Genomic DNA, 26,422 nt, shown 5'->3' on the forward strand with positions numbered 1-26,422 from the left:
ACTCTGCGGCGGAAATGGGCTTCTCTAGTGCACATTCATTCTCGCACTTACCCGTAAGTACATATTTAAGTAAATTCTGGTCTAGTTTATCATATAATGTATTTTCCATGAACCCATCTATACATTTAAAAACAAACCAAAATGTGGTTCATCACTTTACATACCGGTCAGACCAATTTACATTTTGGTGAATCGGCCAAATCCTGTCAAAGCACAAAGAACAATAAAGAGTTTTTTTTTTTTTTTAGGTAAACACTTAGATGTTCCCTCCACGGAGGATCATCAAGGCAGAACGCTGTTCACTAATCTAGAAATGTGTACGCCGGTTGTCACCACGTTGGGGAAAATCATGTACCATGCCCGCTTTGAGAGCATTGATTGTAGTTTTACAGAATCTCTTTGGGCCGCTATCATGGGAGCGTTTCGGATCACAAAGAGCAGAATGAAGGGTGAAACGTCTGAGCCTGTTTGAGTCTTACAATCACAGTATTTGATGTTCCCTGATGAGAAATCACCCATTTGAAAGAGATTGTCAGTTAGACTTTCTTGTTTACGCTGGTTAAAGTGTTTGCTTGCTTGGCCCAGCTGCTTTCTTTTCAGTCAATAGGGGTGAAAATGAAATATAACCTCTAGTATGAGTATACTTATTCTTGTTTTGTACAGTATATCAATATCTGTACATTCACACGCCTTAAATGCATAGTATCTCATTCGTTAAACTCTTTAATCTGTCCACCTCAGTTAAACCCCAAGTACCAATCCATTATCCCAGTTGTCGTTAGTCTGTGGCCGTCTTTCCAGTTCATCCAGCCCCTTGCACTCTTTAATTTCAGTCAATACGAGTCAGACGCTGATAAATGCACCCATTTGTATCATGCATGTTTGCTCTAATATCCTGCTGCATCTCTCGGTTGGGTCAAAGCAGTAACAGAGCGCTTCGCAAATAAAACCGGCGTCCGAAAAAGAGAGCAGGGAAGAAAAACCCTTTACGCTCCATTCTATTCTATTTACTCTGGGAAAGAAAGATCAATTGATTGGGGAGAAGGCGACCACGAGCCCAGGTTCGGACCAGAGAAGGCACTTAGCCCGGGCGCCTTGCTGGTGGTTTTGAAAGCCTTTGTAGATACAGCTTCATCTGAAGGAGCTCTGAAGGTGAGAGGCCTGTGCTTGTCAGATTAGTCGAGAGAGCATTAGCTGGATGGTAAACAGGGAGTGCATTAGCCACAGAGGCCTGGCTCTCAGATGGGGTAGAGTCTGACCTTTCGGGAGCAGTTGAGTGGCCCCGCTGGTGACGCTAGGAGACAGGCCTCCTCAGGTGGAAGGGAATGGAGGCGGGCTGAATTATTCAGCATGGACGTGGGCTGCACTGGGGCTACTGATGTCCCCTGACACACTGTGTGAAAGCCCCCCCAACCCCCTCCTGCGTACCTCAGCCCTCACTGCGCCTGTCGCTCCATGTGCGTCATGAGCAACACTGGCTGTTCAATCACACAGAAAAAAAGAAAAAACAGGTGACAAGAAAACACCATTATCAGGTGCACACGGCTTGTGTACGTGTGTACATGTGCAAAAAAAAGAGAGGTTTGTGTTGAAACGTGAAGGAGATGTGACATTTTTCAGTGTTAATATACATTTTCCTATTCCAGCTTAGCAAGTAGAGACCTTTTGAAATTGATTTGAAAGTTGGTTTTCTCCCTGATAAGTGTAAACACTGTTCGGTGGCACTTGGCAAAATGGCTCTGTTTAAGTGTCCCCTACGGTCAAGTATACCAATATTGGCTCAATCAGTGGTGTCACGTGTCAGTTTTTGGGCGGAGCTATCTGTTTGATTGGCAGTTTGATTGGAGTGTTCAGGAAAACCATCCTTTTTGCAATTCCTTTTGGTAGTTCTAGTAGTCCCGAATTTTATTTGTAGATAAAGGGGTAAAGGTTGGGCCGGTCAACCCCTGCTGGTTTTATGCTGTAACTACACCATTAGGTGGCTTAACTGGCAGCCATTAAAAAATGCCATGTAAATTTTATTTTTAAATGTATTTGTTTAAATAAGTATTAATTTTTATTTATTTATTATTTAATTTAATTCAAAGTTTGCATATTTTTTTAAAAATGACATTTTTCGCATTCTATCTTTTGTTATTATAAATGCCATGCGAATTTTATTTTTTAAATGTATTTTTTAATTAAGTATTAATTCTAATTAATTAATAATTTAATTTAATGGAAAGTTTCCGTATTTTTTTTTTAATGAAAATTTTCACATTTTACCTTTTGTTATTTGTTTAAAAATATTTGTTTAATTTTAATATTAGAATAGGCTAATGTTTTGTATGTTCCACCTGCTCTAAACAGTGTGAAATTTCGGTTTATTTCTACTTCTACGTTTTACTGCCTGGATCTTGAACGATGCCATTTATGGTTCAGGTGATTGACAAAAAAACACTGTAACTGAGTGCCGATGAAGCAATTATACCAGCATGCAGAAACTTTGTGAGCATCATTTCCCAGCCGAACATCACCTATCATTGAAGTGAATGGAAATGCTTACACTTTGTTTTAATATAACTTCTTGTGAAGTGTTTCATCTGTGTTAATCAGTGTTAATAATCTGTTAAATTCTCATTTGAAATAGATGACAGTTCCCAAAGCATGTGAAGCAGTTGGTAGAGAGTGTTCTCCGCTCCCTCAGCCATTTAGAAATCCCCTCAGCCTGACTCTGACGGTGTCCTCTGTGTGAGCCCTCAGCCTCACGAGTCGGCAAGCCTGACCCTTTTAAAGAGCAGAGCCATAGTGGTCAAAGGACTATGTACACTCATACAAACACACACACTCAGTTCTTACTTCTCACACTTTTTCAAATCCCAGAAAGGTCTCGTTCACAGCCGGTCTCCTTGACAACAGCTGAACACAGGGTTGGTGCAACAATCCAGGTGGTATACCCCATTAACTGTGGGGTCTCCCAGACGACTGGAACCAACACTGTTTTTGCATATTTAAGAAATATATCCCTGCATTGCCCTTAGGTACATGTAGTATAGGGTTTTGCCTACATCTTGTCTTCCGATTGGCCAATAGTGTTCCAGCCATCCTAAAATACATTTTGTAGTAGCAGCTACAGTATAATGCACACCTGCTCACCATATTACTTCCTAGCACCCATTGGGTATCTATGACTGTATTAACAGTATAGAATTGCATGTAAGATACAGAATTGATGCAATGTACAGAATATAATGAAGATCTATGTCTATAAAAAATCTATTAAAAAAATGTATGTTAGATATGGAATAAAGGAGATTAGTAATGTATAAAGGGAATGGAATAGAAGTAAAATGTTAGATACAGAATAGAACAAATGTAACAATAGATTAAAGCATAGAGTAGATAAAGATTAGCAATTTATGAAAGATATACAATTCAAATGTACAATACGAAATATAATAACAATGTGTAGAACAAATGTAAGAATAGATTAGATTAATAGAGTAGATCAAGATTAGTATTTTATGAAAGATATAGAATAAAATGCAAAATACAGAATAGAATTAAAATGTAAGATACAAAATAGAACAAATATACAGAATCAGATAAAACAAGCTATGGAATACATGTAAGGAAATATAATATAATACTGCAATAGAACCCAAATACATGGAAGAAAATAGATTAAATTTAAGAAATAGAATATGCTCAAACATGTAACCATTAGAATTTAATAGATTTAAGAATTGCAAGAAGATAAGATCTAAAATATGTAAACTACATAATTTAGTTGGCTGAATATTAAATACAGACAAAAAAATATTTGAATATTTGTAATCACAACATTTTTTTCTTTTTTGTCAAATCAACTTAAACAATTTATGTAGTTCATATAACATAATATTTTGAGTTTCCTTCATTGTATTAACTCCATTTTTCCATTTCAACGAACTTAAAATTTTAAGGCAACCAGGTTACTTCATTTTTTAAGTTAAACCAACAATATTTTTTTACAGTGTGTAAGGAGTAGAATTAGATCTAAAAAAATGGAAACAGAAATACAATAAATGTAAGGAATAAAATACAATAAGATATAAAATGTGTAAGCTATAGAATATAATGGAATAAATCAAGGATATAGATACCCATAAAAAGTGTCAACAAGGTCAAAACTAAAATTGAAATAGAAAATGAATGGACCTTGTGCTCGTGGTCAGAGCTTTTGCCAGCTCTCGGTTCTGATTGTTTGTGTGTCTGACTGTTGCCTGTCTGTGGACTGAATGACACCGTGTGTGTTTGAGGAGGAGGAGAGGAAGACTCATAGGAGCTGTTACTGAACAGATGGTCCCAGCGCGACACTGGACCTCCGACCGAGGAAAAATCAATGCTCATAACTTCAAAACAAAAAAGAAATTAATAAATATGGAGGAACACTAGATTGCTTTGCATCAGTGTCGCATTCTAATTAATAGGTGTTTTGTTTGTGGGTTGTTGGTGTTTTTTCCCTCCCCTCCTTTTCTCCAACGGTGACAATTTATGCTTTTTTAGAGCGGAAGGCAGACTGTGAAGATTCCAAATCAAGCTTGTCTGCTTTTTTTCTCTCTTCTTCTCACACGCTCCCCCCCTTTCCGCCCAAACACACCTCCACTGTCAGCTCCTCATCTTCTCTTTTGGACTTTCTCCTCATAATCTTTTCCCCCTGACGTCCTCCCATGGGTCAGGCTTGGTAGAAAGCGGATGCTATAACAGACTAACACATTTTGACAAGGATATTGATATTGGGTTTGTGTTTTGGAGGGAGAGGACTGTCTGCATGGGCTCTTTAGTTTTGTGTTATTTCATGTATATAAATTATCATGCAAAATAATTCACTTTAGGTATTAGCACATACAGATTTTCGCCTTACATGTGCTATAAATTTACACTTAATCATTGAATGTCGCCCTGTGGTAAAAATCAGTTTTTTTTTATGTTGTTTATGTGTTGTTGTTTTTTATGTGCTTTAAGACATGTGCAAATTCATTTGTCAACACCATTGCTGAGTATTTTCTTTGGTGTTTCTGACATCACAAACTACCTTGTAACCAATCACGTCAACCTTAGCATATCATTAACAGTGGACTAGCAGGGGAGTCTTAAGAGAAGCCAGGTTATCCCGGTATATTTTTTTGTTGATATGAAAAATCGGGTAGATTTAGCAATATAGCGGGTGTATGATGTATATCACGTTGTTATGATCAACTATATGCCTTTCTCCATTGACGTTCTGAGTTGTTCAAAGCGTTTCTGATTATTTTTACTACGCCTGAATCTGAGATGGCGAATGGGACCATGGTTTGTGTAACATTAGCAACACATTATTAGCTGTCAAGCAAAGGGCTAATCACATTAATTACATTGTCCGACATTGTAAAGAGCGATACCATTGTGTGTACCTCAGTAAGTTGGCAGAGTGAATCTCTGAGCTGGTGTGAGTGATTGGAGGCGGGGCTAATTGGCATATTCACGATTACGCATATACTAAATGAACCAAGGGTGTAGAGTTATATTCAAGCTATTTTAAGCCATAAAAATAAAAATGCGCAGAAAAAAAAAACTTTTAAATATGTCATGTCATCAAAGATTAGTTTAAAGTGATACAATTATTGACTACAGGGGGACGTTAACAGATGTTTTTATTAAAAACAAGCCATTTATCATATAGGACACAACAATATTCACTATATTAATAAATTATTATTTTTTGTTTATGGTATGTCCTGATACATCCATGAATCAAGATGCATTATTTGGAGAGATAAGTCATTGTAAGATTTATAAAGAAATTGTATTACATTTGTTGTGAAAGAAAACAAGACTGTGAGGAACAGAAGTTCCTAAATTGTTGGTCTACTCGTGTGTAACTTCATAATTGAATGGACTTTTGCTACTCATCAGCTAACTGTTTCTCTCTTCCTCTATGGCAGACCCCTCTGACCAGCTGTTGGAGGTGGTGGGGCAGATCTACACGGGTCTGAAGAGCTCTGGCAGACGTCTGGCCCATGTTCCTCCATCATTATCAGGTGCGTTACAGTACATTTCATATAGTCTTTACAAATCAATCCCGATTACTACATTAGTTTAACAACAATGTGCTGTTGTGTGCAAGTAGTCCTAATATACTGAATTTTAAAATGTGAAGGGTTAGATTTGAGCAACTTGATAAGTGGAATAGAAACTATAGAAAATAGGAAAAAACTGCATTTATTTAAAAGATCATAAATGTTGCATGCATAAAAATTGCAAAATAATTAGTATGTACAGTATATATGAAGAGTTCAGATGCAAAAGCCTCTAAATGCCATTTGAAATTTTCTTCTTTAATGATGATTTTTATCAAACTTGTATATTTAAGTTCAGTAATGTCACTTAAATAACAATTAATAGGTAATTATCATTGCCATTTAAGTGAAATTACTGAACTTAAATATACAAGCTTGATAAAAATCATCATTAAAGAAGAAAATTTCAAATGGCATTTAGAGGCTTTTGCATCTGAACTCTTCATATACTAATGTATCATATTATTATAATTAAAGCATGCCATTATTTCATGTCATCTAGTAACGTGGCTAATGCTTTAACCGATATAAACCTTAATGCATCATGGTTTCTCCAAAAATATTAAGAAGAACTGTTTTCAACATTGATAAAAATAAGAAATGTTTCTTGAGCATAAAATCATCATATTGGAATGATTGCTGAAGGATCATGTGACATTTTAAATTGTAATAAAATTAAATTATTACTAGTGTCTTTTTGATCAAATAAATGCAGCCTTGGTGAGCAGAAGAGACTTCTTTGAAATACATTTAAAAATCTTACCGACTCTAAATGGTAGTGTATTGTTTCATGAGACCACTTGAGATATTTGTGCAGTACTTTGTCTACATTCAAACTTAATTTCATACACACTCTGAAGGACAAGTAGTGAAGGAAGGAAATATTTAATATGGTTCAAAAAGGTAACCTAATTTAATGATGTTTATAGATGTACTGTAAAACAAACAAAAATGAACAAATAAAATGCAATATACCAGAACCAGTAAACCCCTCCCTTTGCAAGTACAGTAGATGGAGAGCCATGACTGCAAAGCCCATGCACTGTATTTAATTAAATTATATTTATTATATGCTTACATGTACCTGTTTAAGCTTAAATGTTCAAATATCTATTTTTAATAGTGTGCATATTTTTTTTTTTTTGTCTGAGCTTTTTTCTTCCATTCTTCCTAAACTGGCTTGAGTTGGTCAGTCTTAGATTTCCCTGATAGTTTGTGTAAAAACCACAGCAGCATCTTACAAGAAAGCGGAAAATATGCTCCAGCCCCTAAAAAAAACAACCTCATTTGCAAGATTCAAAGCTTTGTTTGCCTTTAATTAAAGTTTCCCTTCTCTGAAAGCATCTTTTCTGAAGTGCAGTGTTCATTTACATATACTTCATTTTGTCGATGCCTGGAATCCAAAAAGCATGACAACACAATTAATTGGAAGGAGCACTTGTACCTGTAGATTAAAACTCCAGCTAAAGGTAGACAGCAACATAACTGTTATACTAGCAGGTGATCTCCATGGCAACCTATGGGTTCATTGATGCTTAATTAGTGTCAGTAAACGCAAGGAATGCTTTTGAGACGCTACAGTCGATATTCAGGTGTTCCAACTTATCCTCAGCAAAAGTGATTATGCTAATCCATTTTTAGGTGGCGCTGCATTGTGTTTGTATTTGCTTGTGAGGGATTGTTTGTTAACCAGTGGCAATCAGTGGGAAAAAATATTATTATATAAAGACTAAAATTATTCTCTATTGCAAAATAATGCAATACAAAATAAGGTGGAAAAAAAAACCACTCATGTCTCAGAAAGAAGTTTTTTGAATATTTATATTTTTATGAAAAAAAAAATATATATACTGTATGAGCAACTTTGACTGAAATAACCATTCGTTACAACCGAGGTATGCAGCAAAGCATTTGTGAAGACACAACACGCATAACCTTGAGGCGGATGGGCTACAACAGCAGAAGACCCCACCGGGTACCACTCATCTCCACTACAAATAGGAAAAAGAGGCTACAATTTGCAAGAGCTCACCAAAACTGGACAGTTGAAGACTGGAAAAATGTTGCCTGGTCTGATGAGTCTCGATTTCTGTTGAAACATTCAGATGGTAGAGTCAAAATTTGGCGTAAACACAATGAGAACATGGATCCATCATGCCTTGTTACCACTGTGCAGGCTGGTGGTGGTGGTGTAATGGTGTGGGGGATGTTTTCTTGGCACATTTTAGGCCCCTTAGTGCTAATTGGGCATCGTTTAAATGCCACGGCCTACCTGAGCATTGTTTCTGACCATGTCCATCCCTTTATGGCCACCATGTACCCATCCTCTGATGGCTACATCCAGCAGGATAATGCACCATGTCACAAAGCTTGAATCATTTCAGATTGGTTTCTTGAACATGACAATGAGTTTACTGTACTAAAATGGCCTCACAATCACCAGATCTCAACCCAATAGATCATCTTTGGGATGTGGTGGAACGGGAGCTTCATGTCCTGGATGTGCATCCCACAAATCTCCATCAACTGCAAGATGTTAACCTATCAATATGGACCAACATTTCTAAAGAATGCTTTCAGCACCTTGTTAAATCAATGCCACGTAAAATTAAGGCAGTTCTGGAGGTGAAAGGGGCTCAACACAGTATTAGTATGGTGTTCCTAATAATCCTTCAGGTGAGTGTACAGTATATTCTATTTTTATGTGTAATAAAATATAAATGGTATATATTTTTCCATAAAAATATAAATACTCCAAAGACTACTTCTGAATGAAAACTTTACTGAAAGCTTTTTTTTTCTCCTTATTTTGTATGGCATTATTTTTGAATAGAGAATAATTTTATTCTTTAGAGGATCAAGTATTTTATTCATAAAACTTAGCTACGATCCTCACCTGATGGCACCTAATCGTATCTTGTGTTTCTAAATTGTTCAAGAGAGACACTAAAAAGGGCATGGTTCCAATAAATTTGCATTATAAATGAACACTCTCTATTTCACCCCATACGTTAAAAAATGTCATGTTGACTCTGCGTCTTAATTAAACTTAAATGTTCCAAAGGTTTTCTTATTGAGGTGTTCAGTACCATTTACCTTCTTATTGCCATTACTGTGTCGAAATACTTTCATGAACAAAGCACATGGGTGAACTCAAAGAGAAGAGCTTGATATTTACCATCACCTTTGATGTGGAATTATAATTGACACATAAATGGAGAATTGAGAATTCAGCTCCCAATTAAATGTGACAGGGACAGAGTTAATAAATAAGATTTTAATGAAACTCACACTTCACATTCTAGTCCATTAGTTCACCGCCTGTTTTCCGACATCAGTTGTGTCTTGGAGAGTCTTGGGCAAGTAGTGTGCCTATATTTGTGTATTTTGCATTTAACTATGTCATATCTTCCTCATCTGGTTGTCTTTATTAATCTATATCACACAAGCCAAACAATTTAAGCAAAACATTTTGCATTATATTTGTTCTCACAGATTAAAATTGTGCATGAGAATCAGGCGCGTATGCTGATGGGCCCTTCACAAAGCTCTGGCTGCTTCTCCGTCTTTCGACGCGACCGCAGAGAGAGCAAAGACTGACGGTCGACACCACCTGTGATCAACACTGCACCCTATAGGTGTACCCGGCATTATGCAAAATTCACACTACACGCGACCAAGCGACAAGATACCATTCATTTTCAATGGTGAGCGGGCGACTTCCGGTCGCGACCGTTGGCGACTGGATGGGGCGTGTCTGGCAACAAAGTTGAGAAATGTTTAACTTTATGCAAATACAGAGCGACTTTCGGGAGCGACAACCAATAGGAGTGAAGTCAGTGGAGCGCGTCACTCTTCAGTGCTGAGTCTGACCGAGGCAAGTTGAACGAGAAGCTCATTTTAGCAGTCAGAAACTGTCCTATAATTTATGATATATCTCAGTGTACATACAGTGGGATTCACTGTACTGACTCCATGACTGAATGGTTTCGGGAACCCAGATAGACCGGTATTTGCCCGTTTGCTGCAGTTAAATAGCCACAATGGCAAAGAGCACTCACTGTTTCTCGTTCATCTTAATAATATTATGCATTTTATGTATTGATTCCATTTATAATTACACTTTTCCTTCCAAAATATTTGTTTGTAGCGGCAGTAAAACGTACAGTATTTGTTGTCTAACATAGAGTAACATCCGTGAATGTCACTCACAAACATTACTAGGCAACCAGAAGTGGGAACGCCCTCCAGCGCAGCCACTGGCGACCTGCAGCGACAAAGTCGCGTGTAATGTGAACGGCGCTTAATAGGCCCTGCAGAAGCAAGTATGTTAAGTCTTTTGGAGTCTAAAGTGTGGAGTCAGACGGACTCATCAGCAGGAGCCATTTTTATTTTGGGTATGTTATTTATGCCGCTTTTCCATTACCAGTACCAGCTCGACTCGCTTCGCCTTGGCTCGCTTTTCACTCCGTTTTCCATTGCAGACTGTACTGGCACAAATAGTACCTGGTCGTCATAACGATGCCTTTCATTCCTCGTTGCCCCATCAAGCTCTCACTGGATCCTCTCATTGGCAACCCAACAAAGGAAAGTCTGCACCTCCTCGTTGTGTATTCTTCCGAGTTGCCATAATAATAGTAGTGAGTTTAGTAGCTACAGTACCTCTGGCCAAACTATTTAAAAATGGCAGGGTTATACTCCATCTGGTGTGTCTAATGATGACGCAGTGAATGGTAACGATTCTCTCTGACCAATCAGCAGTCGGCATTGTTTTCACGTCACATTTTAGTATCGGCTCAGCTTGCCTTAGCTCACTCAGAACCTCGCCAGAGGTGATGGAAGAAAAAGTACCCGAAAGCAGGTACAGGTACAACTTTTACACAGTGGAAAACCAAACAAAGCTGAGATAAGTCGAGTCGAGCTGGTACTGTGTAGTGGAAAAGCGCCATTAGAAAGTGTCAGTAGTTCTGGATTACTTGGTGCTAATGTGATGGCCAAAAGAAAAACAAAATACTGTTTTAACTTAAAACATGTAAGTAGTGTTAGTCTAGTTGTAAATTTTCTATATGCTGTCGGATGCCAGGTACGGTTGACGAACGTTCTAAAGTGTGCAATCATTTTCAGGGAAACACACGGCTAAAATAGTTGCAAGCAGGTCTTGACCGCATTACAGTTCTATATCATTCCGCCAAATAATTTCAGCCATTTCAAAGGTCCTTACAGCTTACAAATAGCAAATGACCAAGCCAAGCAAATAAATATAGTAGACAATAGGGTAAAAAAACCACACAATTTTTTGGCACAAAATTACGCTTCATTATATGAAGAGTTCAGATGCAAAAGCCTCTAAGTGCCATTTGAAATTTTCTTCTAAAATGATCATTTTGATCAAGCTTGTATATTTAAGTTTAGTAATTTCACTTAAATGGCAATGAATATTACCTATTAATTGTCATTTAAGTGAAATTAAACATTTTAAGTTCACTTGACATTTTTTACTAGTCCGTTGATAATGGCGCTGGGTGAACTTACAGTTTCACTTATAGTAGTAGAGGGGCTGCTGCCGAACACTGCTGAGAGACGCACAGACTCGGGTAATTTACACACGTTTAATCTCTCACACGTACACTCTCTCTCTAACTGGCATCTGCATTAGTCTGCTATCAGTGGCTCAAGCCTCCATTACTAGCTCTAAAATGATGTTTTGGAATTGGTACCAGAGGCTTGGGATGATCTTGAAAAACATCATCTGAACAATGTTTTCAGGTGTTCGCATATTATATTATATTATATTATATTACAAATCAAGATTAAAGCCTGTGTTTTTTCTATGGAAAAGAATTGGACCAAATTTAAATGTGAATTGGTGATGTCTGCCCCAGCATTTTAAAAAAAAACATTTTTTCCTTCAAAAATCATGTAACTTAAAGGGATACTCCACTTTTTTTGGAAATAGGCTCATTTCACAACTCCCCCAGAGTTAAACAGTTTGGTTATACTGCTTTCGAATCCATTCAGCCGATTTTCTGATGTTTAGAAGAATTTCAGTAACCAGACTTTGTTTCTGGTCTCACTGACTTCCATAGTATATACTTTTTTTTTCCTACTATGGAAGTCAATGAGACCAGAAACTGTCTGGTTACTGAAAGTTTATTTGTTTAGTGTAGTGCCAAACACTAAACACATTCAAGTCACTATAAGGAAATCATTTCCAGAAGCATGAACACATGTGGTTTAGACTTGATGGTGGCTTTGGGTTTCTGTTAAACAATCCTCATCCGGAGTCAGTAATTGACAAGCAGTGTTGAAGGCTTTTTTATTGTGAATACCTCCGTGTTTCATTTTAAGCCAAAGCTGTTTGCTTTATGATCAAGAGTCAGATTGGAAGACTGTATTTTGTTTTATTTTGTCTTTACAAGACATGGTTGTCATGGTCACAAGGTGCTTTGCTCATGAATATTCATGTGTTGTGATGCACTGCTGCCAGAGCTAAAGCAAATGTGCGACTGCACCTTTCCTTTTCTTGCAAGATAGCAACATGCAGTGATGTGAGACACTATTACACATCACTAAATTCAAGAAGTTTCTGCCTGGTTTAGTTTCACTTAACTCTTTGGGCCTGCAGCTCATAATAAGTGCTTTGTGCAATAAACTGCATATTGGATCGAGATATGATGTATGATAGATGTCATAATTTATAGACTTTATATTTACTTTGGATATGGTGGATAGAGAGCATGGCCTGTTATAACATTTATACGATACTAACATAATCAGTAATGTGCAGACAAATACACATTGTAATGTGGGAAGAACAATAAAACCTTTTTGAATGGTTTATTAATATTGACGGTTCAGTTAGTGGGACTTTTTACCTGTTGAAATCTATAAAAACATTTTTAACAAACAAAATCTGGTAAAATCGACCATTTTTGACATTTTGAACCTTTGAGCCCCATTTCAAAAGTTTGTAAAACCAGTGAAAGCAACATCTTTCATTATTTTTGTCAGTAAAAAATACATTATGTTAGATTGCTGTGCTTATTTGTCCATTTGTAACTCTAACAAACACCCACTTTCACCCTTTGAACCTGTCAGCTTGCCACAACCCCTCACCTCTTGACCTGACAACAAATAGATCCCTATGGTTGTAACCTTTTAATGTTAACCTGTCACATGAACATCTGATTCTGTACCTGTCCTGCATTTCGTCAAGCTCACGGGATAATACATTGCGCCATGAATGACTTAAGATGTCAGTTAAGGTTTCCATCAGTTCCCCATAATGGAAGTCCCTCTGTTGGTGTGTTCACCTGATCCTGCAAAAGTGACATGTTTGGTGTTTCTTAATCATGTGACAAGAACTGTGACGCAAGGAACCACTGGACCGACACTTTTATTATGTGTTAAATATGCTGCATGCATGGATATAATGAACTTGATCTCAAAGGTCAGATAAAGTGTGAAAGCACATCTATAACCATAGGTGTTATGGGGGGGAAATCTCATCACTTGACCCCGGCATATAAACCACACAGTTTCAGAACAGCATTTATCTGACATAGAAAGCTTTGTAACATTATACGCTGCCATTCAAAGTTTAGAATTGGTACGTATAAAAACTTATTTTAATTTTAACGGTAAAAGATGCTACAGTGAAAAATTGTTAATTGAACCTTTCCTTATATAAACGGTAAATAACTGTGATAGATCTAATGGTAAATTCCATGTAATTTTACTGTAAAATACCATTACATTTACAGTTTTTGAAAGTGAAAATGAACAACTCATTGTATAATTTACAGTGAAAAAAACATAAATTGACATTGCCACAATTCCCTGCGTGACACTTTGCATTTCATGTATTTTTGTTGAAATAACTTGTTTCATTTGCTTAGTATTTTTCTAATCAGTTATGTGCTTTAGGGTTTTATGTTACATTTGATGTTATTAAATTAATGCGTATTGCATTTTTTAAAATTTCAACATGTTAACATGATGGTGTATAGTGTTTGAATGACACTGTGCAGCTTCTATATATTAATATTAAGTTTCTTGTGGAAGAGCTGCATGTGATGAACTTCGATATATCATGTGACTATCATCACTGCTGTGATTGTTGGTTGTCAGTTTATTACAATAGTACAAAATAGATATTAATACATCAATATGTCGGTAATTTAACATTATCAGATAATAAAATATGGTTTATTTCTGTAAATTGTAAGTTAAGTCTGTAAAACCTTGCTACCGTAAAGTGTTGCTACTGTATTTTATATGGTAAATTTCTGTATTTTACCGTAAATTGAACAGATTTTTTTTACAGTGAGGTTCCTTCTGCTCATCAAGACTGCATTTATTTGACCCAAAGCAAAGTAAAAACAGTAATATTGTGAAATATTATGATTTAAAATAACTGTTTTACATTTACATTATATGTTTGAAAAAATTGTGCGAAGGCCCTCTAGGGGGCCACGGTCCCCTGGTTGAGAACCACTGCATTAAATTATCAAAAAGAGAGCTTTACGAATAACAAAATGATTTGAATACCATGGCCAATCTAAGCATATTCGTGTTTATTTCAGTCTTGGAAAGTTTTTTTTTTTTAGCTTGTCAAAAACTGTGAGCTCGTTCATAAGCATTGTACATGCATGGGATTTCCAAAAAATCTAGCCACAAGAGAGATTATAATGATGTGATGTGCTTCTCAAAAATAAACACCTTATAATTGCAATATCAGTTTTGCATATTTTAATGAAGGAACGGTGAAATAGGCTCTTGATTGACGCGTGTAAATCTGATCCAGCGGAGGACAGTGACAGCCAATGGGAAGCGGGGCGCCGGCTGTTTCTGAAGGGAGGCCCCTGAAGCAGCGAGCGCGCGTTTACTTCAGCGCGGACGCGGAGGAGAGACACGAGAGCGCGCTTCTCATACAGTCCGGCGACACGTCCATCCATGAATGCATGCGGTGCATTTACAGGGGTGAGTGCAAGCTTTAAGTTCTCCATCGCCGTCGACGTTGCAGTAAAACGTAACTAGAAACCGAAAAAAGTGGTTTCTTAAAGTCCAGTCCCTTTCGGAGGATCGGCTCGCTGCATTACGCACGCAGCACCGCATCATATTTACCTCAGGAGGACACTAGCAACTTTATCAATAAAGTGTCTCGGATATGCTGCGTTTAATGTCTGTTTCATAATAGCCAGCATGTAGTCAGTCAAATGAAAGCTATGGTTATGAATGGAGCTGCTGAATGCAGCAGTTCATGTTCCAACAAATCTCTGAAAGTCACTCTTCTACTTTAAAGGGTGATCGGACCGCGCGCTGAAGAATGGACGGACTTTACGACCAACAAGTGCCTTTCATAAAGACTCATGTAAGTCTGATGAAGGTAAATTAGTGATTTCCATGATGGTAAATATATATATATCAGTAATTGAACTGATTGAATGACAAGAATCTGCGTTTGGACATGTCTTTACAGAAATATGACATATGTGCGTGATTCTTCAGTTTAGGGGAACTTTTGTCCTCTAGATTGATTCTGAAGATATTAACAATCACTGATAGTTTAAAATTTAAGATTATAATAGGCTAGTTGTAAATATTATTGTATCAAATGACTTTCGTGGCAGAATTTCTGTATATTGTTGTTGGGCTTTTAATTTCTTCTAAAACATTTAAAATGTGTTAAATTCTGGGGAAATCTATTGGGCACTTTTTTTCTTTTTTTTTAAAGAAAATTATAGGCTATTTTCAGTTAATCTGGTATGTAGAGATTTCATTTTAAAAACAAAACAAAAAAACAATGTACTCTACACTGAAAAAAGTTTCTGCCTTAAATTTTTAAGTACAATCAAATTGGATGTTTAAGTCATTGCAACTTAAATTACATTACACTGACTTAAAACATAACTCATGTCATAACTTATTGATCACATATTTTTATATTTTTTTATAGTGTACTTTTAGTCACAGCAGGCATTTTACAAAATAATTTAATTATTAAAAAGGTAAAATATTTGGTTATGTTGTGAGGAGAAGTGACAGAGAAGCATATGTCTGCCAGAAAGCAAGTGGGTCAGTATCTAACTTGTTGGGTTAGTAAGTCCTAGACTTATCCAACTCAATAAAAACTTAAAATTGTCATCCCCATCAAAATCAAAACTACGCTTGAGGTTTGATCGAGGCCAACATGATAAAACTGTTTTTAAAGATTTCAACAGGTCAAAAGTCCCACTAACTGAAGAATCCTTCATGTATGAAGTACGCATAATGAATGAAGCTGAAGTTGTGTGTTGTTTCAAAAGCGAGCTCAACACACTCCCTCTTCAAATTGAGACAATTGATCTGTTGCTTTCTGCTTAGAATCCTCGGGGAAAGACGTCCAACACGAGACCAGCGAAGGACAGGAAAAGAAAATTCATTAACTCTGCCCTGGCGTTGGACACCGAGGGTAAGCACTCAGGTGTGGGTGAAAAAGACAATGTTCATTTCACGCCTTCTTAACATCTTGCAAAATGCAATATCGCTCGTTGCCACCTGCACTCAGGGCTTTAAAATCTCAATCAGCAGCGCTCGCCTCGGTCTTCAGAGGGCTTTGAGACAGGAATCGAGTGTCAAAACTCATAATTAAAGCTTTGTACCTGTTGTTTCACCGTCTCAAACTCTGCCGTCTTTGTTTTAGAGCTGTTTCAAGATCTCAGTCAACTTCAGGAGACCTGGCTCGCCGAAGGTAAGCTCTGGTCTATTTACTTCAGTCTCTCACTGAAGGTTGCTCAGCTTTTGTTTCGAAGCCGAAGAAGAGGAGAGAGCGTGAGGGGGAGATTTGGCGGAGGAGGGGTGCAAATATGCCTCAAGTTACAGACCTAATCTGCAGTCCAATTAATGCATCTGTAGCGAAGGCACTTGGTGTGTCATGCATACATTAGTGCTTGAGAAGAGCAGGAGTCTAAGGGGGAGACCGAGGAGGTTCTACTTTGAGTGTCATCACAAATTACCAGAAGAACTTGCAGTCTCGCTCACTCTCTTCTCCTCTCGTCCGCTTTTGGCAGGAGCTGAGGGAGACGAGCCACCAACCCTACCGCCTCTCTCTCTCTCTCTTTCTCTCTCTCTCTCTCCAACACGCGCGCACTCCTTCTCTCCCTCACTCGTTTTCTTTTTCTTATACCTCTCTTTCGTGTCTGATACTTCTCATATAGTGTTTTAAGTTCTTTTCCTTTGTTTTTTAAACTCTTTTTGTTAAAGAAATGGATTGACGGTAGATCGCTTCCTGCGCTTCAGCTTTTACCGCTTCAGTTTTTTTCGCCCCCTAACTTTTTTATTGGTTTCTTTTGGCAATTTTTTTTTTCTCATGGCAAGACATGCTGGTTGTGGTTTAACACAAACGTGATGCTTCAGGAATTAAGCGCGAGTGTCTTCTTCCCATCTTGCTTGCAGCACCGACCTTTAGGTTAGTAAATGGTTCCCTGTTTGGTTGATTGTAGATGTGTTTGGAAATATTTTGATGTGATTATTTCAAAAAAATCCAATAATGTTATTTAAAAAATCTAAATGGCAAACGCGCAATTTTGATGTTAAAGGATTTTCTTGTCTTGAAAATGTCAAGACGGTAACACTTTACAAAAAGTATACATTTGTTTGACTACTTCAGTTAAGATGAACTAATAATGAACAATACTTTGAGTAATCTTAGTTAGTGTTATCTCAACCAATCATTTACTTATACATTTTTAAGATTGAAAGTTTTGTATTGTCATTAGTTTGTGCACTGTGAACTAACATGAACGTGATTTTTTTTATTAACTAACATTAACAATGCTGTAAAAATATGTTAATATCTTTAGTTCGTTTTAGTCAATGCATTAACTAAAGTTAATAAATGAGACCTTATTGTAAAGTGTTACCGTTAAGACTTTTTTTGGTGTGTGAAGTTTTACTCTAAACTGTGTATTTGTTGCTTCAAAATTTAGCAAATATAATATAATAAAGTATTTTTTTTGGTTCTCTAAGCTTAATCTCAGACTGCAAAACAGTAAGCAATTTTGCTGGATTTTCAAGATTTCTAAAATGTTAAAAACATTTAGGAAAGCTACATTTATGCATGTACAAATTAATGTTGTCTCTAGTTAAAATAACTTTTTTAGTTTTTCTAAAATAAAATAAAAATATTCATATTCGATTATACTGTGATAACTTTGTCGAAAATATGGTTGAAGTTGAAAATATAAGTCAAATCATAGTAGGCATCACCTTTTGTCTGTTTATTGTAAAAAAAAAAACCAAACAAAAAAAACAAAACAATTTGGTTGCAAATTGGGAAGGAAAAAAAACAAAGAAGTTGGACAGCTAAATATCATGCAAAAGCAGTTTGTGAAACCGATTCCAGCGCTTTGCATTTGTAAAATCAAGACTACCTTTCAGCCTATGGAATGCATTTGCGTGCACTTTGGACAGGAAGATGAGTGTGTGTGTGTGTGTGTGTCTGTTTTCTGTTAGTGATCGCAGTAAGTCTAGCTAGTGTGACTGAATTTGCTTCACTGAAATATGATGTACAGCTGCACTATAGGACGTTATTGTGTGTATTGGTCACATTGATCTATAATATGAGGAAGTGATCTGATGTAAATAGGATTTACCCCCCTTATTTGCATAAGGAAAGAGAATCTCAATTTTTAATAGAGCGCTTTCTTTAATATATTTAAAAATGCTAGCAGTATAATCGTGGATTTTAAAATTAAAAGTACGCTTTAGAAACAGATTTTCAGACTTTTACTGTCCTTGTCCCTGAGTTTGATTATGGCAAATCCACCCCAGGGCCTCTAAAAGAATAAGACATGACTTAAATATTTTAGTGTATCCGGCAGGGGGAAAAAAAGTGAAAGTCGCAGCAGTAGATATTACAGTGAGGAGTACAATTCAACCTGTCTTACATCCATCAGCCGCAGCGCCCAAAGATTCAAGATAAATCGCAGATAGATTTAATATATGACTTCCTGTCCATTAGAACCCAAACGAAGACCTAGCGGTTTAATTTCGGAGATTTATTAGCTCAGGTAATTGGAAAGAAGAGGAAGACGTATGAGGGACAGACAGTATTTCCGGCAGCGGAGACTAAAGAGCTGATGGCTCGTCATTTGACATGCATGTGTCATTTTGGCCAGAGACAGGTGACAGTCACTTATTACGTCTAAAACTTCAGAAAGACTCACTCATATTGGGATTTAGCGTCTTAGTTGTACTAGTGCGAGTTTTTTGTGTAAAGTGTGACTTTCATCTTTCGCAGTGAGAAGTGATTATGAGTCTTTGCGTGTGTCTTTATGTGGCCTGGTGCTGCCGTTTGTCTCTTTTCGTCTCTTCTCTTCTTTTTTTTTTTTTTCTTTAACTGATGGACATGCTCCAACACCTTAGCTAGCCTCAGGAGTGGCGCTGGGATCAGCTGTCCCATTCACAGGTTGACTCATTCACCCTGCTGAGAATACTGGCTGTATCTCAGTCTTTCTCTGTCGCTCACCTTTTCTCTGGCTACTTTTCTGACTCTTAATGCACTCTGTGTCTTATCTAAGGGATTGTTTAATATCTTTTTGGTTGTGTTTACATCAGTACCAGTGAGAGAGATGGCGGTGATAACTCTCGTTGAGTTTAACCAGTAAAAACGTCTTCTGCGGTTGAACTCGACTCGCATTTCCAAATACCCAAAACACTGGCAAGAACTATAAAGATATATCGGCCCTTATTGAGAAGAACTGTATGAAGAGTTCAGATGCAAAAGCCTCTAAATGCCATTTGAAATTTTCTTCTTTAATGATGATTTTTTATCAAACTTGTATATTTAAGTTCAGTAATTTTACTTAAATAACAATTAATAGGTAATTATCATTGCCATTTAAGTGAAATTACTGAACTTAAATATACAAGTTTGATAAAAATCATCATTAAAGAAGAAAATTTCAAATGGTATTTAGAGGCTTTTGCATCTGAACTCTTCGTATAGTCTTGGCTGTATGTGTTTTATAGTTTGTGGATTGAGTTATAAGAGACCATACAATTCTGTGTTAACCATTATTGTTTATTAAGATTACACTGTGCAAAATTATAGGATCAATAACTTGAACATATGTTTTTACATTGCTTTAACTCATCAAAATAAGTTAAGCACTTAAAAAAAATCAATTCATTTGTAAAATCATTTTAAGTTGAAATGATTGACATTTACGTACAATCAACTTGGATGTTTTAGGAACTTGCCTTTAAGCATTTTGGGGGGAAATACTTCAAACGATAAAACGCAAAAATGTAAAATGTGAAGAAAAAAAATAATAATTAGGCTAGAAAGGCTAGAAAATATGTCATTTAATTTAATTTAATTTTTAATTTATAACATTTAAAACATGTGACAACTTTCCCCTACCTGACATGAAAACCAATATTTTGTATCAACTTTCCAGTTAAAATCTACCTTCATTGAATTAGAGTTTAGACTTAAAAATAAGCCTTTTGACAACTAGCCCCAGTCTCATTTATAATATTCAACACTTTCTCATTAGATGTGAATGCATTGCGTTTTATACAGACATGAGGAAACACTCTAAAAGGTCCAAAAAAAGCAAGACTTGTTGCCTTACACAAAGCAAATGTTGATTTGTGCATGTTACGACTTGTTACTGTTGTTGTGAAAATGAAAATCCAATTTTAGCGCAGAGGAATAAACGTGCTAATAGCCCCGTGCAGCGAGGTCTCGCACACTCCTCTGCCGCCGTGCGCCTTTGTGTCGAGTTTAACAAGCAATAAACAACAGGTCTTTCTAACGCATCTGATATAAACATGAATGTGCTTAATTGAGCTCTGTATGCAGGCTTCATTATTTTAGCATTATATGAGAGAGGGGAAAGTAAGGGAACGTGCTCTGTTTGGACGGGAGCCGTCACGGCAGGTACAGGTGCTTTCACCAGCGGGGATGTGTCCCAATTAGACAGTGTGAACAATAGGTGTTTTCTCACTGCATGGCTATCCTTATGAAGACACGGTGTAGTCGCAAAGCACAAGGCAAGGTGTTTTATTTGCTTGCCTGGTCTGATACACATATATGAGTGAATTCTGCTGCGAACGGCAGAGACAGAATTAGGATGCGTTTCACACGCCTGCTTTGTCGTTGAAATTAAATTACCGACATAATTAGAGGATATGTTTTCTCTGTTTTCGACCAATAAATGTCTTCATGGGTTGGTCTGAGAATTTCAAATCATTAGTGTTTCAATTACGGAGGATTATTAGAGGAAATTACTCGTTTGAGCGATTATTAGTGGACAGATTGTGTTAGCTCGACCAAATATGATCAGATCTGTTTATTTACCCTTTTCTCTCTTCTTTTTCCTCCCAGCTCAAGTTCCTGACAATGATGAGCAGTTTGTTCCTGACTTTCAGAGTGAAAACTGTAAGTGTGACCTTTTTTCTTTTGCTATTGCACTTAAATGTATAAAAGAATACCCGCGTTTATATTATGTCTTGAGGGTTTATCAAAAGGCCTGACTAAAATACGATTCTCAAATTTGCGTGCAATTTTATTGTTACGTTAGCTCGTTTTGTCCCTTGTTTACGACATGTTGCCGTTCGCCGCTGTTGTTTCTGTGAATAAACAGAGAGAGAGAGAGAGCGCACGAACGGCGTGTGTTCTCTAGGTTGTGTACCTTCTCAGCGAGTGCAGCCAGAAGCAATAGGCCTTTAAATGGGCATAGGAAGTAAAGTTGGCACGCAGTGGTCGTGGCAGAGCCGGTGCCAGTGTCGGAAGTGGCATGGACTGAATGAGGCACAGTGGGGAGCGAGTCCAGCTTATGTCTTAAAGAGGAGCCAAAAACAGACTCTGCTACAGAGGATGTAAGGGAGAAGAAGGGGGGCTTTGTCTTTCTAGAGAACTCAAGCTCATTAGGCAAATAAAATATACTAGTGTTTGCTGATAATGGCCTATTGTCCTGTATTCCTTCCTCAGTCTGAGCTAGACCTTGACAAAAGTGCAGTTAAATGTCACAAAAGGAAGCCTTTATTGCGTGACCTTATTTTCTATATTTATAAAACTCATTTTTTGCTGTATTTTAATAATTAAATAATCTTCTGCGACGATTATTCCGTTCCAAAATGTATATTTGAGCAAGACTGTGTAAAGCGCAGGGTGTTAGTTGGCGTAGTCGGCAGGGTGTGGAGGAGAGGAGGGACGGGCAGATGGAGGTAGAGCGAGGGCATGGCGGTTGGGCTCGTGAACGGGCATCCTGGCCCTCCCATATGGGTCTGAGTCGGCAATGCCAGTGGATCACTTCCGTTTCATGGGGTCCATTCCCACAAAACACAAAATTGGACATACAGGGATTACACAGGAAGAAAAACACACCTCTAAAACTGCTGTGCAGTAGAGTGGCCTGGTGAAGTGATTCTTTGTCAAATTATTTGCATGATTTCATTTCTTAAATATATATATATATAGTTTGGGGTCAGTAAAAATTTTTATTTTATTTTTTAAAGAAATATTTAACCAGCAAGGATGCATTACATTGACCAAAAGTAACAGTAAACACTTTTTAATGTTACTATTTCGAATAAGTTGTTTTGAACTGAAAAAAAAAACAGCACAAACTGTTTTCAACATTGATAATAAGAAGAAATGTTTCTTGAGCATCACATCCGCATAATAGAAGGATTTCTGTAGGATCATGTGACCTGAAGACTGGAGTAATGATGCTGAAAATACAGCTTTGACATCATAGGAATACATGACATTTTAAAATATATTCAAATAGAAAACCGTTATATAAAATTCATCAATATTTCACAGTATTACCGTTTTACTGCATTGTTGATCAAAAAAATTAAAAGAAAATTTTTTAAAAAATTAAAATTTCTTTTTTTAAAAAAAAAACATTAAAAAATTGAACTGACCCCAAATTTTGGAATAGTATTGTGTATATATTTTTATATATATATATATATATATATATATATATATAGAAAATGCATTACTTTTAATTTAAATGCATCTGGAATTGTTAAGAAAAAGGCTGTTGTTACTTAAAAAAAAAAGATCATTTTTTTTTTTTTTTACTCTAACTAGTGATTTGTGGCTGTGTAAGTGTGATCAAACAGTGATTATATTTGAGTTATTTGCCCTTTTGTAAAGGCCATCGTAATTCAAGCCCAGAGTGTTTAAGAAGAAGGTGTGACTGAATCTATTATCAGCGAGTAACAGTCAGCGAAGAGCTGAGAGTGAGAAAGAGAAAAGGGTGAGAAAACACACGACCATCAGCACAGAAAAAGTCAGTATGAAACTTAGAAACACTTGTTGTTGTTTTTTAGTTTTTGTTTTTTTACCAAAATGCTTTTTTATGTAACAGGGTACAGTGAAAATGATGTTTGGTAGTGTAATGAATGGACTTTTGTGAGGAAAAGACGTTCTCCTGACGTGTGTTCTGCTAAATTTAGCATTGAATCCCATCAGGCTATTCATTTATGAAAGTCAAATCTTTTAGAGCGCAGCTTTATGGGAAAAAAAAAAAAAAACTTTTGCAGAATGGAACATGAATGTTTAGTTAACGTCATAAATATGGAAATAATTTCAGGATATTTTGCATAGGCTAAGGTATGAGAAATGAATGTTTTGCTATACCACGCCAAATGCTCTTTATTTGTGTCAAAGCTGTCTTTTCATTTTTTTGAGGCAGTGTTGCCCACTTCAGTTGACATTTGACATACTGAAGGGGTTTTAAATGCATCTCATAAATTGCAAGGATGCAAAAAAAAAATGGCAGTAAATGTCATAAACGACTTCTTGAAAATGCTGTCCATTAACAACAATCAATGCATGTGTAATTGTTGAAATCCTGGAATGGCATCCTGCATGTATGCCGTCCTGTGATGCTAACAGATTTTGTATTGATTCGATTACTCGTATTCCTTTGCGTTAAATCAATTATGCCATTTTTTCTTCTTCGTCTGTCTACGTGCTTCTTAATATGGTCCGTCAAGAAGTCTTCTCAAGTATAAATTATTCATCTGTAGTGCTATTTTAGAATCCACTATCATGAACAAGGACACATCTTAACAAGACCATTTAAAATTTCAGAAGACTGCCAAATAAATTAAAACTATGGTTTTTGACTTAAGACATTGATATTTTGCTAACTCTTTACAATAAGGTATCATTTGCTAACATTAGTTAAAACTGTACATTAACATGAACATATTTTTACAGCGTTTATTAACCTTTGATAATATTAGTTATCGAAAAAACGGTCACGTTAGTTCACGCAATGTAAACAAAAGTTGCTGCCTTAATTTTTTAAGTACAATCAACTTGGATGTTTAAGTAATTTTCAACTTAAATTGAATTAAACTGACTTAAAAAATGTGTGATATAATTGTAATCTAAAAATATATATAATTTATGAAAAGCCGGAAATCTAACTTATTTTTATGAGTTAAGGCAATGTAAAAACTTGTTGTTATAACTTATTGATAATATAATTGTTTACAGTGCAGTGCCTTAGATACAATTTGGATCTTAAAAATGTTTTAGTAAATGCTGAGGTCCATGTTAATTAATGTAGTTAGTTAGTGTTGACAAATAAAAACCTTGTTGTAAAGCATTACCGATATTCAATTCTTAACTTATTCTTACCCATTTTATTTGTTACACAAATCTTATCAAATAATATAGTTCTTCTTATTTATGATTTCCCCCACTTTTTCATGCAGATTCAAAGTATTATTTTGATTCAGATTGCCATTAGAAGTAAGCAAAAATGTTAAAATCCATTACTAACACTATTCAACTCCAAACTTTATACTTTATAACTCATTATACTTACTGAAATGTTCCTTTAATGTTATTTTTTTATTGAATATGGTCACTGAATTGGAGGCAGATTTGTATTCAAAAAGTATTTTATTACAAATTTGTCCTTGTTCATGGAAGCATTTGTTTTAGATGTCTAGTGCAAGAAACCGTTGCTGAAATCACCATCTTTTACGCATGCAAACACAAACAGAAATCTAGTGATTTTGTTGTTGTTGTTGATTGTATACAGAAGGTAGATGTACGTTGTAAGGTCACCTGATGCTATGCGTTCTGCGTCCTCTGAGTAATTCTTATTGGAAAATGTTCACTGTTAATGCTGTGTTTAAACATCTGTGCATTTCTGTCTTTCTCAGTGGCGTTCCACGGGCTGCAGTTGAGGATAAAGAGAGAGCCCCACAGTCCGTGTACTGATCTGGGCTCAGCCTGCAGTCAGGACAGGCCCTTCAGACTCCACTATGGGGAGAAGTGCCTGTATAACATCAGGTACATCAGTGCACACACACACACACACACACACACACCCTGTTCGTCTTTAAAATAATCAAATCTGGTATATGACGGGAAATTGTTACACATTGTATCAAAATACTGGCAGTAATAAGACCAGACGTGCTAGACTGCAACGTCTGAGAGAAATTTGTGAGAAACCATAAGTGTTTTTGCATAACTCTAAACTTTATACTTCCAGCTGTCGGGATAAACACTAACATCCCATATTTTAGTTAGCAAATTTAGCCTCAGCAGCTGGTGTGAGAGTTTTTAGTGATAAATGGGCCTGCATACATTTGCAATTCATATGATACCGTTTAACAAACTATTTTTATCCATTATTTCTTATCAATTTAGGGTGTGCTATTTTCCTAATTACAGATGTTTTGTGAAAAAAAAAAATTTCTGAATGCAAATTTCAGACACAAAGGTGTTAAGGTGGGTGTGTATTTCACCTTTTATATGTGACTAAAGACTGAATAAAAAGCACAGGCGTTCATTTGACTGAGCATCTCTGAAGCAGATGGGGTCTTGGCATTGACTTTTCAGCCTGAGCCAAGAATAGTCATAAAGATTTATGGGTAAAAATGCACAATAATGATAGTTTTCCTTTAGTTATTTACTCCGAGGCAACTGTACAGCAGGTGCTGTTCGAAATGACTTGAATGAGATCCACCTGAAATTGGAAAGGGGGAAAAACACACACACAAAGAAAAACAAGAAATTACGCTACGGTGCATTAAGTGCAATAAATGGCTTTTCCACTTGGACAAGCGTCTACGGCAAACACGGTTGCTTGGTTACAGTCATCTTCCTATTGATTTGATTTTAAATTTATGACATTTCACTCTGATGTTTTATTTCGCTGGAGGAGCAAACCTGCCCTCATATGGCAAATGGCACTCAAGCTGAACCAACAACCTCTGTGATAATGATGTTCTTCAGAGGAGCTTTGGAGATTGTCAAGCCCCACAGAAGGCTGTTCATTCCTTGCCTTTTTAATGTTTCTGAATGG

At 36.5% G+C, this 26,422-nt stretch overlaps 2 protein-coding genes across 7 annotated transcripts in view; both read left to right on the plus strand.

Annotated features, from left to right (window-relative positions):
* The window catches only part of dgkb (diacylglycerol kinase, beta), a 53,972-nt gene extending 41,761 nt beyond the window's left edge, over positions 1-12,211 (plus strand). The window contains 5 exon segments of the mRNA XM_089120799.1: positions 5,946-6,017; positions 6,020-6,041; positions 7,059-7,083; positions 7,086-7,124; positions 9,576-12,211. Of these exon segments, the coding sequence (XP_088976925.1) occupies positions 5,946-6,017; positions 6,020-6,041; positions 7,059-7,083; positions 7,086-7,124; positions 9,576-9,680 (263 nt within the window). The 3' untranslated portion in view covers positions 9,681-12,211.
* A 2,718-nt stretch (positions 12,212-14,929) lies between these two features.
* etv1 (ETS variant transcription factor 1) overlaps positions 14,930-26,422 on the plus strand; it is an 18,954-nt gene continuing 7,461 nt past the window's right edge. For 2 of the 6 annotated variants that reach the window (XM_039663456.2, XM_039663457.2), the window contains exons 1-6: positions 14,930-15,062; positions 15,385-15,468; positions 16,446-16,533; positions 16,765-16,812; positions 21,457-21,510; positions 25,272-25,401. In XM_039663456.2, the coding sequence (XP_039519390.1) occupies positions 15,409-15,468; positions 16,446-16,533; positions 16,765-16,812; positions 21,457-21,510; positions 25,272-25,401 (380 nt within the window). In that variant the 5' untranslated portion in view covers positions 14,930-15,062; positions 15,385-15,408. Of the gene's footprint in view, positions 15,063-15,384; positions 15,469-16,445; positions 16,534-16,764; positions 16,813-16,929; positions 17,530-21,456; positions 21,511-25,271; positions 25,402-26,422 lie in introns of those variants that run through there. The other 4 variants (XM_039663464.2, XM_039663473.2, XM_039663481.2 and 1 more) reach the window with 3 other exon arrangements.

Source organism: Pimephales promelas, chromosome 16, assembly GCF_988280905.1.
Source record: "Pimephales promelas chromosome 16, fPimPro1.hap1.1, whole genome shotgun sequence".
NCBI lineage: Eukaryota > Metazoa > Chordata > Actinopteri > Cypriniformes > Leuciscidae > Pimephales > Pimephales promelas.